General features: G+C 41.0%; 1 protein-coding gene across 1 annotated transcript; it reads left to right on the plus strand.

The window, feature by feature from the left end:
- The first annotated feature begins 5,487 nt into the window (after positions 1-5,487).
- LOC130837291 (serine/threonine-protein kinase RIO2) lies at positions 5,488-7,992 on the plus strand. The gene has a single exon (XM_057710522.1). The coding sequence runs from the start codon at positions 5,557-5,559 to the stop codon at positions 7,210-7,212; it is 1,656 nt and encodes a 551-aa protein (XP_057566505.1). The 5' UTR covers positions 5,488-5,556; the 3' UTR covers positions 7,213-7,992.
- The last annotated feature ends 6,781 nt before the right edge of the window (positions 7,993-14,773 follow it).

The following is a 14,773-nucleotide window of genomic DNA, read 5'->3' on the forward strand; positions in this document are numbered from 1 at the left end:
TCTTAACCACTGTACCACCAGGGAAGTCCCTGTATCACTTTCATATAAAAAAGAAATCACACTTAGAAATTCCACTAAATCAGGAACAAAGATATGCACTATCACCACTATTACTGTGTAACATTTCATTGGAGATATTAGCCAATGCAATTAGATAAAAAAAGAAATAAAAACTGGAAAGACAATAAGTAAAATTATCTTTATTTTTCAATGATAGGTTTGTATTCCAAGAGAACCCAAGTGAATCGACTGAAAAACTAAATAAGAAAAGTCAGTAAGGAAATGGGGTATAAAATTAATATACAAAAATCAATACCTGTTACAGAGGAATTCCCTGGCGGTCCAGTGGTTAGGACTCCACGCTTTCACTGCCAAGGGCCTGGGTTTGATCCCTGGTCAGGGAACTAAGATTCCACAAGCCACATGGCCAGAAAATAAACAAACAAACAAACAAGTACCCTTTACATATACAGACTGAAATCAGTTGAAACTGCATCGTTAGACATGATACCCACTACCACGTGTGACTATTTGAATTCAAATGTAAAATAATGAAAATTAAATAAAACAAAATTCAGTTTCTCAATCCTACTGGTTACATTTTAAGTTCTCAATAGCCACATGTGCTTAGTGGCTATCTGTTCGTGTAATTATGGAACATATCCCGGGTTGTAGGAAATTCTGTTGTCCAGTGCTGAGTTAGAAGACATGGTGAAAGTGAAGATCACACTTATGAGGGCAATAAAATACCTAGGAATAGGAAAGAAATAGCTCTTTGCCAAACCACATGACTTATTTGGTCACAGGATCCTTGTCTAGACCTCTGTGTATTTCAGGTCATAGCCAAAGTCTCACCTCTTTGGGAAACTTCCCTGGCTTTTCCAGGCTGAGTCAGAGGTTCCTCCAGGATCCCCCAGTACAGCCTACAGTTAGTTGATCCTCATTTTTTGCAGATTCCGTGTTTGCGAATTTCTCTACTTGCTAAAATGTATTTGTAACCCTAAGGAGGGAGTCAGGAGAGGAGAGAAGAAAGAAGCAGCGATGACAGAGGCGGTAGAGAGCCAGGGAAGGTTTAGGACTGGGTGTTTTGGATGAGATCCAGAGCCTCCCCCTTTTTCTCCAGGGCAACTGTACAGGGCAGGGTGGAGCTCACATCTCCAAGGCAATCAAGGACGTGCCCAATTGCTATGACCTAAATCGCTTTCTGTTTTCCGGGGTGAGCCCTGAAGCGGCCCAGCCTTGAGTGAGTTCTGATTGCTCACCCATGCAGGAAATTACCTTCTGTCTGTTAGAGATCCGGTTGAAAATGACCTGGGGTGGGTGGACTGGGTCCCCCCTCCAAGGTGATCCACTATGGCCTGGATAGCTTGGAGGGAGTCTAGCATATCCTGGGGTGACCTAGGTTAGTGAAGCAAGGAGGGGGCAAGACTGTCTGTCCTTGTAATGGTTCATCAGAGATGAAGGATGAGGCCTGAAGTCTCTCTGTCTCCCACAGCGGTCACTCAACCCAGTACCTTCCCCTCAGGACTCCCATACAGCCTCTAAGGACATCTGTACTGTGGAAGGCAGTGGAACCTTCCCGGGGAAGGCAGGTGGCCCCCAGGTTCAGAGAGGGCAATGGAGTCACACAGGGTCACACAGCCAACCAGAGACAGAAGCAGGATGGAATCTAGTTCTCACTCCCACACTCAGAGTTATTTTTGTTTTCCCACCAAATTGTCAGTTTCTTACGGACCAAGACTCTTGCCCTGTGTCAGTCCCTTCCCCTTTACTTCCATCAGGGCCCAAGACACCAGAGCTAGTTTCCCAGCAGATAGGTTTGGTCTTTTCTGTTAACACCCAGGAGCAATGCAGTTCCACTCCCTGCTCTTTCTTAAAGGTACCCAGGCACAGAGGCCATGAGGGAAGAGACCTAGGTTGTCTAATCCAACTCCCCCCTGATGCTTGGACACCCCTACAACATTCCTGCCTTGTGGCTCGCTGGCTGTATTTTGCTCATACACGCCATTGGCAGGCAGTTCATTATGCTTCAAGTCAGTTTGTTTTATTTCTAAGGGAAGTTGTAAAAAAGATATTCCTCATCCTAAATGGAAACAAGGTCCTTGTGGTTTGCCCCACACAGATCCTAGATCTGCCCTTAGAACTCTGCACAAAACACAACCTCCCTCTAGCCCATCTCAAACCTGCAGAGAGTTGAAGATAGACCCGTGTCCCCAGAAATGGGTTCAAGGCTTGGTTTCACTCTTTTAGTTGCTTTAATTTCCTATAAAGAGCATGCATTTATTTGCTTTTGTAATTCTAAAAGAAGCTCCTTGTTTCAAATCTTTTTTATCGAGGTAAATTTCATGTAGGAAAATGCATGAGTCCTAACTGTACAGCTCAATTTTTCCTTTTGTGTACAGCCACATAACCTCCACCCAGTTCAAGATATAGAACTTTTCCACCTCCCTGGAAGTTTCCTTGTGCCCTGTTCAAGCAATACGCAATCCACCAGAGGTAACTGCTATTCTGGTTTCTATCATCATAGATTAGTTTTGCTTATTCTTGAACTTCTTATGAATGGAAGCATATAGTATGTATTCTTCTGTGTCTGGTTTCTTGCTCTTAGCACAATGTTTTTGACATTCATCTGTGTTGTTCTGTGTACTAATATTTTTTTTTCATTTTGATTATTGCTGATAATATTTCATTTTGTGAATACATCACAAATTGTTTTACTCTCCTGTTGATGGATATTTGGATTTTGTCCAATCTGGGCTGTTGACTAAAGTTGCTATGAACATTTTTGTATAAGATTTCTGATGGACTTATGAACTAATCTTTCTTGGGTATATGTCTGCATGTGGGATTGTTGCATCATAGTGTAGGTGTATGTCTGGCTTTTTAAGAAACTGCCAAATAATAACATAATAACAGTGTTCAAGTTACTCCACATCTTCAGCAAACCTAGCTGAAAGTTTTTTTTTAAACAACTCTGCTGAATGTATCAAGTATCTCATTGTTGCTTTGACTTGCATTTCTTTCATGAGATATTATTTTAAGTCCTGTTGCATATGTTATTGATCATTTGTCCTCTTTTGTGAAATGCTTGTTCCAAGTCTTTTACTCATTTTGAATTGAATGTTTGCATTTTCCTTAATGATTTGTAAGGGTTCTTTCTATATTCTGGATATGATTTATTAGTTTCTACCTTGCTGATTTGTTTTCTTAATGATGTCTGTTTATGATTAGATGTTTTTAATTTTAACTGAGTCCAATTTATCAATTTTTTAATGGCTAAGTGTATTTTGTGATCTGATTAAGAAATCTTTGCCTACCCCAATATCAAAAAAAATTCTACGTATTTATTTAGAAGTTTGAGTGCTGAAGTTTTTACATTTAGATCTATGATCCACCTCGGAATTATTTTTTGTGTTAGTTTGAGTTAAGGGTCAGGGTTTTTTTTCTCCACATATATCTAATTGCTCCAACATCATTTATTAAAAGGCCATCCTTCCCCTATTTAATTACAAGGACACCTTTGATGAAAATCAAATACACATGAGGGTCCATTTCTAGACTCTTTATTCTGTTCCAGTGATCATATTTGTCGATTGTTAATACAAAAGCTCCTTGTGTTAATTACTATAGCTTTAGAGTAAATCTTGAAATCTGGTGACATGTTGTACATCTTTTTTTCAAGAGTTCTTGGATATCCTAGGTTCTTTAATTATCATATAAATTTTGCTATCACCTTGTCATTTACACACAATCACACACACACACATACTACACACATGACTTTTTGAAATTTTATTTGGATTGCATCGAACCTTTAGACCAATTTAGAAAAAATCGGTAACAATATTGAATCTTCCAATTTATGAACATGGAGTATCTGTCCATTTACTGAGGTTGTCTTTAATTTTTCTCCAGATAAGTTTTATAGTTTTCAGTGTCAAGGTCTTGCACACCTTTCAATAGATTTATTCCTAGGTATTTCATATTTTTCATGCAGTTATAAATGGTATTGTTTTGTAAGTTTCATTTTCCAATTGTTTCTTGCTAGTATGTATTGATAGAAATACATTTGTTTTGTATATTGACCTTGTATGCAGTAGTCTTTTTAAACTCACTTATTAATTCTATGAAACCTCCACATATTTAATTTAAAAAACATTTCATCAATCTTGAAGTTCCAGCTGGTATTTTCATTATTTTAAAGCATCCCATTTTTTGATCATCACTACTTATGTTTCTGGCTCACTCTCTTAAATATCTTGAACCCATTAACATTCTAACCTCTTCAGGACCTCCAGCTCATTGACCGAGCTGCCTTTTTTTTTTTCCCCCATGTTATGCATATATTTTTTTAAGGACTTTTATTGAGATATAATCGACACACAATAAACTGCATATATTTAAAGTGTACAATTTGATATTTTTTCTTGTTACTAATGTATATATGGTAATCCCAATCTCCCAATTCATCCCACCACCCCCCACCTCCAATTTCCCCCCTTGGTGTCCATATGTTTGTTCTCTGCATGCCCCTACCACCTTTTTATTGTCTTTCACCTTGCCGATTTACCTCTTGGGGTTTATGGTCTCGTTATTATTGCTACTTTCTTGCCCCCTTTCACCTCTATAGGTCTTGCCTGGATAGACTCCTGTTTAAATCCAAATCCCAGGCTTAACATGGTTGAGAAAAAGACACAACAATATTGATTAGTTTCATTACAAATGGGCCTGTGATGCTACTCATTTTCCCAGTCCATTTGTTCTTCCACTCTTTTAAAAAAAATATTTATGTATTCATTTATTTATTTATTTTGACTGCACCGGGTCTTAGTTGTAAGATCTTTTAGTGTGACTCCTTAGTTGTGGCATGCATGTGGGATCTAGTTCCCTGACCAGGAACCCAGGTCCCCTGTATTGGGAGCGCGTAGTCTTATCCACTGTACCACCACAGAAGTCGCTGTTCTTTCACTCTTAACAGACTATCTCGGGACTTCCTTGGTGGTCTAGTGGGTGAGACTCTGAGCTTCCAATACAGGGGGGCTGGGCTCCTGGTCAGGGAACTAGATCCCACATGCATGCCACAACTAAGGAGTCCACATGCCACAACTAAAAGATCCCACAACTACGACCCAGCGCAACCAAAATAAATAACTATTAAAAACAAAAAACAAAACCAAAAACTATCTCACACTCTCTGTCTTCTCAAACCTCCAAAGCCTCCTCTTCGTTCTCACTTTCAAATGGTGATCTTGGCTTCTTATTTCATTAGAAAAGCAATCAAAAGAGAACTTCTGCATTCTACGACCACCACATCAACCTACCCACCAGCATCTGCGCTCCCTTATTCAAGCGCATTCTTTCTACAACAGTTTTATCTCTCTCTCCCTATCTCTCACATCTTCCATTTCTCCCTCTCTAATGATTCATTTTCAGCAGCTTACAAACACGCTATGTTATCTCTTATCTTAAAAACCAAATCAGGAGACGCGGTAGCACCCGTTTTCCTAGCGCTTATCGGTCGTTCTGCCAAGCCTCTGGCCTGGGTCCGGGGCCACCATGGGGAAGGTGAATGTGGCCAAGTTGCGTTACATGAGCCGGGATGACTTCAGGGTTCTGACCGCGGTTGAAATGGGCATGAAGAACCATGAGATCGTTCCCTGCAGTTTGGTTGCTTCTATAGCCAGCCTTAAACATGGTGGTTGTAATAAAGTCTTAAGAGAACTAGTAAAACACAAACTCATAGCTTGGGAGCGAACCAAAACTGTCCAGGGCTATCGGTTGACAAATGCAAGCTATGATTACCTAGCTTTGAAAACACTTTCTTCTAGACAGGTGGTTGAGTCTGTTGGAAACCAGATGGGTGTTGGCAAAGAATCTGATATTTACATTGTTGCAAATGAAGAAGGGCAGCAATTTGCATTAAAGCTTCACAGACTGGGAAGAACCTCATTTCGAAATCTGAAAAACAAGCGTGATTATCATAAACACAGGCATAACATGTCTTGGCTTTATTTATCTCGTCTCTCTGCCATGAAAGAATTTGCTTATATGAAGGCATTGTATGAAAGGAAATTTCCAGTTCCAAAGCCAATTGATTATAATCGCCATGCAGTGGTCATGGAACTTATAAATGGCTATCCTCTATGTCAGATACACCATGTTGAAGATCCTGCATCAGTATATGATGAAGCTATGGAACTAATTGTTAAACTTGCAAATCATGGACTGATTCATGGAGATTTCAATGAATTCAATCTCATTTTGGATAAAAATGACCATATCACCATGATCGATTTTCCACAAATGGTTTCAACTTCTCATCCCAATGCTGAATGGTATTTTGACAGAGATGTTAAATGCATTAGAGATTTCTTCATGAAACGTTTCAGCTATGAAAGTGAGCTTTTCCCAACCTTCAGTGACATCAGGAGGGAGGACTCTCTTGATGTAGAGGTTTCTGCTAGCGGCTACACAAAGGAAATGCAGGCAGATGATGAACTACTTCATCCAGTAGGTCCAGATGATAAAAGTATTGAAATAGAGGAGGGATCTGAATTCTCATTTTCTGATGAAGAGATGTCAGAAAAAGCAAAGTATTGTAGATCAGAAAATGAAAGTGGACGAAACTCTGTAGGTGAATCAGTTGACTGCTGTTGCCGATCATCTGGAGACCTTGAACAAATAAAAGAAAGTTTATCAGAGGACAGTGCTGTTGCACACAGTTTTGAAATGACTGAATTTAATCAAGCTTTAGAAGAAATAAAAGGACAAGTTGTTAAAAACAATTCTGTAACGGAGTTTTCTGGGGAGACTAGCAGAACTGAACATGACACCAAGCAAGATAATAAGACAGGTCAAGCTGGAATCCTCATGGGCTCTGAGAAGTATGAAGATGAGTGCCCTCATCTGATTGCCTTGTCATCATTAAACAAAGAATTCAGGCCTTTCAGAGATGAAGAAAATATGGAAGATACTAATCAACATAGAACAAGAACTCTGAGTGTTACTTCTGTAGGCAGTGTTTTAAGCTGTTCAACAATTCCTCCGGAATTGGTGAAACAGAAGGTGAAACGTCAGTTGACAAAACAGCAGAAATCAGCTGTGAGACGACGATTGCAGAAAGGAGAAGCAAATATATTTACCAAGCAACGGAGAGAAAACATGCAAAATATTAAATCAAGTTTGGAAGCAGCTAGCTTTTGGGGAGAGTAATATATTTAAGAACTTGAATATTTTTCAGAAAGTTACTATGATCCCTTTTTAAGCCACCTTTAGTATTTTTTGGACCAAGGCAGATATATATAAATAGGTAAATAAATGCTCTTTCATTGATAAATTTGATTCATTCAGTACGTGTCCTCTAAAGAATAACTATAGTAATTCTGCTAAAGCAAATCAGTTTTCCAAGTAATTTTTGTTAGGAATATTTGAGTATTTTTTAAAATCTAAATATCACTTTTTATTGTTTTTTGTTTTCTACCACAAAAAGGTAGATTGTTTTGAGGATTATATGAGACAGTGCACAGAAAGCACTTAGAACAATGCCTAGCGCTTTAAAAGTGTAGTTATTGGAATAATTATAATGATGTTTATCTTTCAGAAAATCTGCTAATGACTTGGTTGCATTTTATTTAGCCACTGGAAGAATTCACTGCCATCTGTTTTTCTAGTCTCTAGTGTTAAGGATAAGCCAGTAATGTCTACTTTTATTTTCAATTTGTAATGTGGTCATGGGAACAGAAACTTGAGATAGTCCCACCATGATTTTTACAGTTTCCACTTTTTATGCAGTCTGAGCAGAAGGACAAGACTTAAGGGTGAGGGAAAGTAGAAGGGATGAGAAGTGAAAAGTTCTTTCTGATATTCTTAACTAGATGGGTCTAGAACATATTTCACATCAAAGACAACAAATATCATTGACCCTTGAACAACATGGGTTTGAACTGCGAGGGTCCACTTATACATGGATTTTTTTTTTCCAATAAATACAGTACTGCGTGATCTGAAAAAAAAAAAAAACCAAATCAAACCAAATCCCTCCTTTGACAGCAACTTTTTTCTAGGTATCATCTCATTTTCTAATCCACTTTATAGCAAAACATTCTCAACGGATTGACTTTATCCTCTCTCTATACTTTGTCTAGTCCCATTCTCTCTTGAAGCCACTGCAATCCACTTACCCTAGCCACAGGGAGTGCTGTAACAGGGAGCAGAGAAAAGAGCAGTATCTAGAGAGAGGTATGATTGGACTCTAACCCAGTCAGGCTTTGCCCCAATCATTACACCAAAATTGCTCCCATCAAGGTCACCAATGACCTCCATGTTGCTAAGTCCAGTGGTCAGTTGTCCTCTTACTCGCTCATCTACAGCCCAGATGATCACTTCCTCCTTGAAACTCATTTGACCTCACAGGGACACCCTTCTCTCCTTGTTCTCTTCATCCCTTCTGGGTTCAGTATTTAACAATACTTCTCCCCATTTGCTTTATCTGTTCCTTTATTTTCCTTTTTCTTTTTTCTTTGCAGAAGTCTGAGATTTGAAAACGAATCCCAGACATCCCGTCGTTTCACTCCTACCTACTTCAGTATGCATTTCTTGTTTCTTTTTCATTTCTTGGTTTTGTTTTGTTTTGTTTTGTTTTGTTTTTTGTAATTCAAGCAAGATCAGTATGCATTTCCTAAAGACATGGGCTATTGTCTTGCAAAACCACAATGCCATGACCATACCTAACAACATTTAATATAGTTCTTTTTTTTAAAAATAAATTTATTTATTTGTTTATTTATTTATTTATTGGCTGCATTGAGTCTTCATTGCTGTGCGTGGGCTTTCTCTAGTTGCAGCGAGCAGGGGCTACTCTTTGTTGCAGTACTGGGGCTTCTCACTGCAAGGGCTTCTCATGCTGCGGAGTGTGGGCTTCTAGGCATGTGGGCTTCAGTAGTTGTGGCACTAGAGTGCAGGCTCAGTAGTGGTGGCGCACCAGCGTGGTTTTTCCAAGGCGTGTGGGATCTTCCCAGCCCAGGGATCGAACCCATGTCCCCTGCATTGGCAGGCAGATTCTGAACCACTGCGCCACCAGGGAAGTCCCTAATGCAGTTCTTTGGTATCATTTAATATCTAATCCTTAATTACACGTTCCTTAATGTCTCAGATGTCTCATTACAGAGGATTTGCTCAAATCTTGGATCTAAACAGGTCTTCACATTATATTTTGTTGCCGTATCCTTTCAACCTTACTCATTGTCAGCAGTCCTCCTCCTCCCTTTATTTTTCATCTCATTGACTTGTTGCAGAAACCAGCTCAAATGTCCTGTAGAACGTTCCACATTCTGGATTTATTTCCTTTTTATAACAAATCTTTTGTAATTTGCCCTTTACTGTCCTGAAACGAAATTCAGAAATAATGTAGCTACTGTATTAGTTAGGGTCTGACGGGAAACAGATGGCACAGTCAAGCCGAGACCAATTGAGGCCAGTTTTGTGAGGGGATTATTGACAAAGATGTGGGCAAAGTTAAGAGAACCAACAAGAAATGACGAAGCACTAGAGGGTGTGTCTGCCATCCCTGGGCCTGAAGGCCCAAGATGAGGGAGTGGTATCTCCCTTTGGCTGAACCCAATGAGAAGTCACGGGGCAAGGGAGCTGGTTGACGTCATTTATGAAAGTTGGCCTCCTGGGGCAGGGAGCAGGGAGCAGAAGAGCAGAGAGTAGATCGGGTCTAGAGAGACAAATGGAGAACATCCCTCACAGCAATCTACACACATAATTTCAAAATAACGAATTGAATTTCCTGTATTACAAGCAGAAATAAGAGGAAACTAATGCATAAAGTATTACATATTTCAACATGCAAAAATTTTGCACAACTTCGCCAGAAGCCCTAGTAGAATCATCAGATGCTTTGCAGCCATTCCTAGAATCACTGTGTCTGCCAAAGCTGCACACGCAGACTGACCAAGGAGAACTGGAGTGGCATTCCAAATACAGAGAGAAGCCATGTTGTTGATTTTCCGAACAAGACAAAGGACCCTCTTGCATTAATCACAGGGAAATGGCGTTCCTGGGAAACTTGGTGTATACTAAAACCATACCCCGAATACTCTGTGTTTACGTGGAGGATAGATTTAGGCTCTATGCTGAGATAAATAATAAACATATTTTTCATCAAATGAATGTCTGATAGGATATTTGAAAATCACGTGGAATGCGGGACAATTTCTGTTGTGCAGGACTATCCCGTGCATTGCAGGATGCTGAGGAGCCCTGGCTCCACCCACTAAAGCCTCATAGTGCTCCCCACCCTAATCATCAAGACAAAACCTCCCTGCCCCCCCAAAAGTGTTCTGGCAATTTTCCAAAATTTTCTCTAGTGGATGGATCATCCTGTTGGAGAATTGTTGGCTTAAGTGATCTCCACTGGTCCCATGGATTTAAGTACACTGACAGGGAATTTCCCTGGTGGCGCAGTGGTTAAGAATCCGCCTGCCAATGCAGGGGGAACAGGTTTAATCCTTGGTCCGGGAAGATCCCACAAGCAACTAAGCCCATGCACCACAACTACTGAGACTGTGCCCTAGAGCCCGTGAGCCACAACTACTGAGCCCGTGTGCCACAACTACTGAAGCCCGTGCACCTAGAGCCCATACTCTGCAACAAGAGAAGCCTGTGCACTACAATGAAGAGTAGCCCCTGCTCTCCACAACTACAGAAAGCCCACGTGCAGCAGTGAAGACCCAACACAGCCAATAAATAAATTAAATAAATATATAAAATAAAATTTAAAAAGTTAAATATGGACAGAAGAACATATGTGAATTTCACTGACTAGCCAAAGGGGTAGACAATACCAGATTGTTGGCATTTCAGCACCATTCTCACTTCCTTTTAAGATTCATCCTCACTTCCCCTATATTTTGGAGTCTGGAAGCCTCAGGATTACATTTCCCAGATTCCCTCAACAGCATGGTTCTAGGTTGTGTCCAGCAAATGAGGTGTGTGTGTGAGATTTGCAAAGCAGAGGAAAGGAGAGACCATTATTACTCTATCAGTGGTGACCAGGCTAGGGCTTCTGCAGGCGGAAGGAGGCGGTTTAGGATGTAGCTTCAGGCATCCTGCTGTGAATCATCCACTTTGTGTCTCTGGTGGCTGAGATTGTTGCTGTTGCTTCCTTATGATTTCTGCATTTCCTGACTTCCTAAACATTAGCAGACATATTTTTGGCTGCGGGATTCTTTGCAAGATACGTCTCAAAATCTTGTATTATCATAACCAAGCCCTCTTTTTCCCTCGATTGTACAAGTATGGAGGCCCAGCTGGGCAGGCCAAGTTGCAGTAGCCTAGTTCTCCAACCAGGAGCAGAGGCAGAGAGCTGTTCCTTACCAGCTTTCATAACACCCTCAAGACTTGGCTTCTAATATTTTCCCCAAGGAAACTCTGCACTGGTGGTTGGTTGCAGGACATTTAGGGAGATGAATTAAATACTGCACATAGGATCAGAAGACTTTAGTTCTAGGCTCAGCCTAACTAGGTGACTACTACATGGCTTTGGGCAAAACCCTTAACCTTTGGGGTCTTATTTCCTCACGTATAAAATGGGAGAAAGAAGAAAACAAATTTGAATAATAGCTAACATTTACACCCTACTTTCTATGTTCCAGTCATTATTCTGAGGACTTTTCATATAGGCATTCATTGAATCATCATAAAAATCATAGGAGACGGGTACTATTTCTATCCTACATTTGAGGAAACAGATATTAAGAAACTTACCTAAGTCACCCAGGAAGTCTGTGTTGGGACTTTTAGCCATGAAGCTATTTGGCCTCTTGTTACATGAAAATGTGTGATAAATGGCAATCGATTTGCGGTTTGGAAATGACTAGTTTGGGATGTAGTGGCCCTTGTCCCAGGTTCTTTGGCCTCCCCAGACAAGGTAGGAATTCACTGGATCCAGGAACTAAAGGCATTAGGAATTGCTCTATTTCTTCCTCTCGTGTGTTTCTCTGCGTATCTTTGCTCAGCATTTTGTTCCACTGGCAGGTAGAAGATGACCAACATATAGCTCTGAAGCATACTTCTCTGTATGACCTCCCCTGATTGAGTTGGACACTCCTGATTCTAATTATGGATTTGCCTGACAGAGAGAGAGACCCTATTAGCCCAGCTAGAATCTGGAAGTGATAGCTCTCCAATCACTTGGAAGTGGTGGACTTGCTTGACTATGGAGATAATTTAGATCCTTTGTCACCAGCTCAGGGACAGTAATATGTCTCTCTCCTTATGGAAAAATGTCTTTCTTCTCCAAGCCTGGCAGCCAGTCTCAATCTTCCAGGGACAGCTCAGTTATAGTGGAAAGAGCCTTCTGTACGATCTGAAGTCCTGGGACGGGATGGACTCCAGGTTACCTCTTACTGACTGTGTGACCTCAGGCAAGTTATATAACCTCCCTGAGCCTCTGTGTACTCATTTCAGAAAAATCAGAAAATGCAAACAATTATAACTAGAAAAAGAAAACCACCCTCTTTGTCCCCTTCTTTCTGCCTCTTACTAGGCTCCTTTTGATGTAACACACACAGGCACAGATGGGAGGAGTCTAAGGGTTTAGTTTCAAAGCTTTGGCAGGGGCTTTGTGTCTTTGTAGAAAAAGGAAAAGCCATTAAGAAGTACCTGGCTCTTCAACAGGCCTGCTCATTATTCCCAGCGGGCCTAAGTGAGCATGGTTTGGGAGGGCAAGGATCAAAGAAAGAAATAAAACTGTTCTGCATTGCAAATAGAAGTCCTACTCCATTGTGAGAGAGGTGGCCTTGCAAATTACGGGTACAGTGGGTGAGGTAGCTAAGTCAGGAACAATTAGTGAAACCCAAGAGCGGAGAATTGTATAAACCTCTAGGGGAAGGTAGGAGACTAGGACAAGTACGGGAGGGGTAGGTTTCCCCTTCCTGTTCTGACCCAGTCAGTGGCAGCAGGCCACCTCTAATCTAATCTAATGGGGCCCCTTAGAGGAAGTTAGTGAAGGGCACCCCCTCCCTGAGTGGATGCAGCTCTGTGCCAGGATACAGAGTTTGGTGAGTGGAGTGTGAGCTCAGCACCTTACAGGCAGCCTGGTCTCCAAGGCTACGCGCAGCAGCCCCGACTGCCAGTCCTCAGTGTAGACTAGTGGGCTGCAAGGAAGATGCGCTAACAGGACAGACCCAAATGGAGCCCAAACAAGGGTTATACCCAGAGCTCTCCCCCAATCTTGAGACACACCTGGTGGGATGAGAAAAGGAGAGACCAAGCATGCAGCCCAGCTCCCTACCCTCTGAGATTACTTAAAATTGCCTCTACATAAATAAATAAAAATTTTTTTAAAAAAGTAAAAAACAAAACAAACAAACAGCTGCCTCTAACCTCCAGTCTCAAACTCTGTGGAGGAAATCCATAGCCTCCTTAAGAATCTTGTGAATTCCTAGGGATTACATTCTCAGGTTATCCCATTGGTTCCTGATCCCTTCCACATATATGACCTCACTTCTTTCTCCAAGTTTTACAAAAACTACTCATACTAAAGTATTCATTGAGTAGTAGGTATGATTGGGGGGAGGGCAAGGAAGTATTCACACTGAAGAAGGGAAAACTCCAATCTTAAAATTCTTTTTTTTGGGGGGGCTTCCTAGGTGGCGCAGTGGTTAAGAATCCGCCTGCCAATGCAGAGGTCACGGGTTTGATCCCAGCTCCAGGAAGATCCCACATGCCACGGAGCAACTAAGCCCGTGTGTGCCCAAAAAAAGGAAAAAAAAAAATTCTTTTTTTTTAAAATATTAATTTATTTATTTGGCTGTGCCGGGTCTTAGTTGTGGCACTAGAGCTCTTTAGTTGCGACATGAGGGATCTAGTTCCCTAAGGATTGAACCTAGGCCCCCTGCATTGAGAGCGTGGAATTTTAACCACTAGACCGCCAGAAGTCCCATTACTGGGTGCTTTTTAAAATGATAGTTCTTAAGCATTAAAAAATTATTAGTATAAATATAACTGAGACTTCAATGTCCTGCTTTGGAGATGATGAAGGGGAGGGGTGCTACACCTGGGAAGTGCTGACTGACACTATTTAAGTCACTTTGTGCAATTTTGCCCAAAGATGGAGCTATCAAAGTCAATGCAAATCCAGAGTATTTTGATCGTCTGTGACCTGGGGACGGAGATCAAAGCAAAAGATCTTAGTTCTAGTTAAGTTTAATAAATCGGAGAGCCTGCTGTGTTCCAAGAAGTTCAAATACATCCTGCCAGACTTCAGTGAATCACAGTTGGTATCTTAGATGGTAGAGAGGAAGGGCCAAGTGGAACTACATACTAGAAACTGGTCTCTCTCTGTTCTGTGGGGAAGAGATGGTCAAACGGACATAGAGATTCCTAATAAAGATATTTAGGATCATCTTTCTCAATGGGGTCTCACAGACAACCATGCAGCTGGCAATCTGCCAGGATTCTTGGGAATGACAAAAAGTGGTGATTGCTGAGTTAAGGGTGTGAATGTTGAGTGGCTTGGAATGGTTGGGACAGAAGCTCTCAGAGTGACAGCAAAATAGAAGGTACCAGGGACACAGTATTTGCTGTTCTTTTCCTCTAGCTCATATCATCAATATCCTGAATCTCCTTTTCCTGGCAGCTTCACAAAACCTGGAAAGAGGGATTGTAAACTTGGTTGCAAATGAGGGGCAGATTTTTTTCGGAAAACGAACACGTAAGTATGAATACAAAATTGGGTACAGGGCTTTGGAAGGGTCTCACACAAGGA

This window comes from Hippopotamus amphibius, chromosome 1 (assembly GCF_030028045.1).
Source record: "Hippopotamus amphibius kiboko isolate mHipAmp2 chromosome 1, mHipAmp2.hap2, whole genome shotgun sequence".
NCBI lineage: Eukaryota > Metazoa > Chordata > Mammalia > Artiodactyla > Hippopotamidae > Hippopotamus > Hippopotamus amphibius.